Source organism: Melopsittacus undulatus, chromosome 2 (assembly GCF_012275295.1).
Source record: "Melopsittacus undulatus isolate bMelUnd1 chromosome 2, bMelUnd1.mat.Z, whole genome shotgun sequence".
Lineage (NCBI taxonomy): Eukaryota > Metazoa > Chordata > Aves > Psittaciformes > Psittaculidae > Melopsittacus > Melopsittacus undulatus.
Window position 1 is genome coordinate 82,755,849 of NC_047528.1, and position 3,687 is coordinate 82,759,535.

General features: G+C 40.7%; 1 protein-coding gene across 1 annotated transcript; it reads right to left on the reverse strand.

Annotated features, from left to right (window-relative positions):
* Window positions 1-262: 262 nt before the first annotated feature.
* TASL (TLR adaptor interacting with endolysosomal SLC15A4) lies at window positions 263-1,120 on the reverse strand. The gene has a single exon (XM_005151569.1). The coding sequence runs from the start codon at window positions 1,118-1,120 to the stop codon at window positions 263-265; it is 858 nt and encodes a 285-aa protein (XP_005151626.1).
* Window positions 1,121-3,687: the final 2,567 nt, after the last annotated feature.

Below are 3,687 nucleotides of genomic sequence, written 5' to 3' on the forward strand. Positions count from 1 at the left end.
CCTTTAAGGAGAAACTATTTTTTTTTAAAAAGGCAAAAAAACAAAAAAGCCCAACCCAATAAATCACCTGCTCCACAATAGTGGCTGCAGAATACAGATATTTTCACTTATTTAATACATACTGAAAGGTTTAATTTAAATGGTAGATAGTAAATGCATTTTTAAGAAGCAGAAAAATGTCTTAAAAAACTATAAATTGACCTTGCAGAACATAAAAGCTTTCTAACAGCAGACATGCAAATACTATGCATTAGTGTGGCTATTACGGGGAAATATGCAGACTAGGTGTGCTAATTTCTGAGGATATTTTTCCACTGGCTATTTGTAAGAAGCGGCTAATGACAATGTCTTTGGCCTTGGTGGTCTCCATATTCCTCTCCCGTGATATCTGCATGCTGATTTGATCTACATTAGTCATGATAAGTTCCGAGGCCAGGATGTGAGTGGGGGATGCTCTGTTTGCTGTGCTATCCATGATGTACTGCTTATAGAGCTCCACCAGCTTCTGTTCAAGATAGTTGTTCAGGGCTGAGTCAGAGAGGGGCTGCTGGTGGGGCACTAAGCTCGCCATCCGCCAGCATGAGGAGTAGCCTTGGCCTGGTTTGCGAATGGTGTCACTGGTGGGGGGGACCCTCATGGACTCCATGGGGGGAGGAATTTCTGAAGACTCCAAGAAGGGGCCGATGCCACTGTCACAGGTAAAATCTGTCGTCACTGAGCTAATCGGTACCACATAGTCCCCAGCTATATGCAAATCATTGTAGTTTTTACAAATGCTCTTGCAGGAAGGAGGAACCAGGTAGGTATCTTTTTTTGTCAGCCCCTCACAGACATGCATAGATGGAGATGGCTGCTCCATGGTTGCGGGGTGCTGCATAGGTTGTAGATTATCCTTCTGCCTCCTGCTATGCTTGCTACCTCTAGAGCAGACAGAAGAAATGCACTTGCCAGCATATCTGCATCTCTGAAGGAGGCTTTTTCCTTGTGCTTCATCTGTGGAAGAATAATTAATGGACCTCATTTCATACACCACTTCCTCAGCCAAACTCTTATTGTAGAGCTCACGGTTCAGGTCTTCACAAATGTAGGCAATTCTGTAAAGGTAACCTTCCGACAGCATCCTTCACCAAAGGATAGAAAGAAGATAGAAAAATGACAAGAAACCATTAGTGCATTACAAACACATTGAGTGGTGATTATACTGGAAAGTCTGTTACTAGCTGCAAAGAGATGTTTCCAATTTGGATGTGAACAAGAGTGTCTTTCTAAAAGACTTGAGGCAATGACTGACCAGCTAGTCTCTCTGTTGTGATGTTAACTCAATCACATCAAAGCATATTCTGCATAACATAATATACGGCATGTTCAATATATCCAACAACAGTGAGTTGAGATGAACAAGAAGTGGTTTGTTGTCATAATAATTGCTGTAATATCTTACACTTAAGTATCTGTATTTTTGCCCTTAACTTCAGTAGGAAGTCAAAGAGGTTCCCCTTCTTCGCATATGCTTTGAACCAAACTTTGTTTTGTCATTTGTCAGCTGCCTTGAGCTATGCTGATTAGGGATTCATATTGAGAATATCACCCCTTCTGTTCCAGACTAATCTACGATTGTAAGTGTGGTTCCTTTTTCATTAACAAATGTCACATCGTTAAATTAGCACTTTGCACTTCTGTATGCAAAGCAGGTTGGAATTAATTGTCTCTAACTTTTAGACATGAAAATGTCAGTGGCAAAAGCAAGGCTTTTTGGAGGCACAATTCATCTGGCTTGTTTAAGCACCTGTGAGATGAATTGTGGCCTAGATTTACTTATCACTCTCCAGTTACTGTAAAAGCATCTTAAGCTAACTACTCTTGACGTAGAAATCTGCAGTGTACTTTTGAAGAGAGATATTTTAGTGCAACACATAGGAAAGTGCACATTTCAGAAGTACTCTGGCTCCTTCACTGTTGGATTTGTCATGAGTACCACCATCAGCTCTGAAATCAGTTTTGCACTGTGTTTCTACAAAGGCGCAGTCAGGTTCCAGCAATCACTCTCACTCAACAATCTGAGCAGGCAGCCTAGTCTCAAAAGCTGCACAGACATGTTAGTAATGAAAGACAGGACTCGTTAGCAAGGACACACACACATCTGCACATCAGCAAATGTTCTGCCCAAGCTTTACCAACTCCATTACCACATAATTGTTCCTAAGTCCACTTCTGCCTTTTCTTTTAATAGATGCTAAGGAAATGGGCAGTGAGAAAGATGTCCTTAAAAAATGGTGTGGTCTAGCAAAAAGAAAGCAAATCTGAAGTAAAAGTAAATGAAAATAAAAACTATTCTTTCTATAGCACAAAATATGTGATAGAGGAAAAAATAACTTGTCTTTGTTTTAATAATGAATACTTCATTTACTATTTAATCCAGTTATACCATTTTAATCTTTAACGGATACTGACTCTGCAGATATGAACATATGTCCCACTTATTTTGACAGTTTGCCTGTCTATTTCACAACACACGCTGTGATGCAGCACCAGAATGGGAACATCTTCCCACAAGCTGTGAATGGAGAGGTGTCATCTCTCTGGCACACACTGCACTACCCCATACTGCTGCTGACTGTTCGACTTTTCCAAGAGCGAATGGACTCTCATTTCTTAGCAAATTATTTCATATGTCACAGTTGCAAGTACAAAATACTGCACTAATAACAAATGGAGGTTAAGTCCCGTCCAGTCATGGATACAGACTTTACACTGATGTTAGGAAGGAGACAGCGTGAGAAAAGACTTTCCTCAGGAGAAAGAAGGAGGAAGTCACTTCCACACTATGAAGAGGGCCGGAGGGAAAATTAACTTCCTTCAGAAGGAAATATTCACAGAAAATTAAATGTGTCAAAACACTTGTTTTGGTGTTCTGATGTTGGTTGTTTGGATCCTCCCTTCTGCTGCTAGTTGTGTGAGATTTCCCACAGGCAGGTAACATCTCATGAAAAGTGATCTATTTACACAACAAGGGGGGAGTGGAAATCACGCCTGGGACTTAGTATTCCTTGCAGTGTGCTTCTGTTCCCTTGCTTTAGTTTTTAGCTGTAATTTAGGTGCTACCACAGAAATCTTAGCCAAATGCTAGAGCTACTTGGGTTATCAATACACCCCCCTTTCTCTTCTGTTCCTCTCTTCTGCAGTGCAAAGGCTATTCCCTTCCCCCCAGTCATCTAGGGCCCAGATGGCTTGATTTCAAAGTCACCACTAACATTGGCAAGAATGAGTCTGGAATTCCTATATGGTTAATCTTATGCTTATTTTTAATGTGGATTCTGAGAAATGAGTGGAACATATGGCTTGTTCACTGCTCAACCAATATGGGCAAAGCCAATTGTGCTCAGGCAGCATGTGATACTTCTGTCTTTCCTACTACACAGATGTTTGTTGTTTCTGTCATAAGGTGATACATTAGAGAAATGAAACCAATGGTTTCATTTCTTTACACTGCCTTCTGCAATACTTATTTTAAGAGTTTCAGAGCATGATGTCTGAGACAGTAGTGGAAACAAAAGAATTGACAAATTGAAAAGGATTAGGCTTTCATCCTGCTCAGTGGTTGTGTGTTTTGTTGCATGAGTTACAAGCTTACTCTTCGAAGCTGGCAAGGACTGTTGCACTAATCTATTCCCAGCTCTGCAAGGAAAT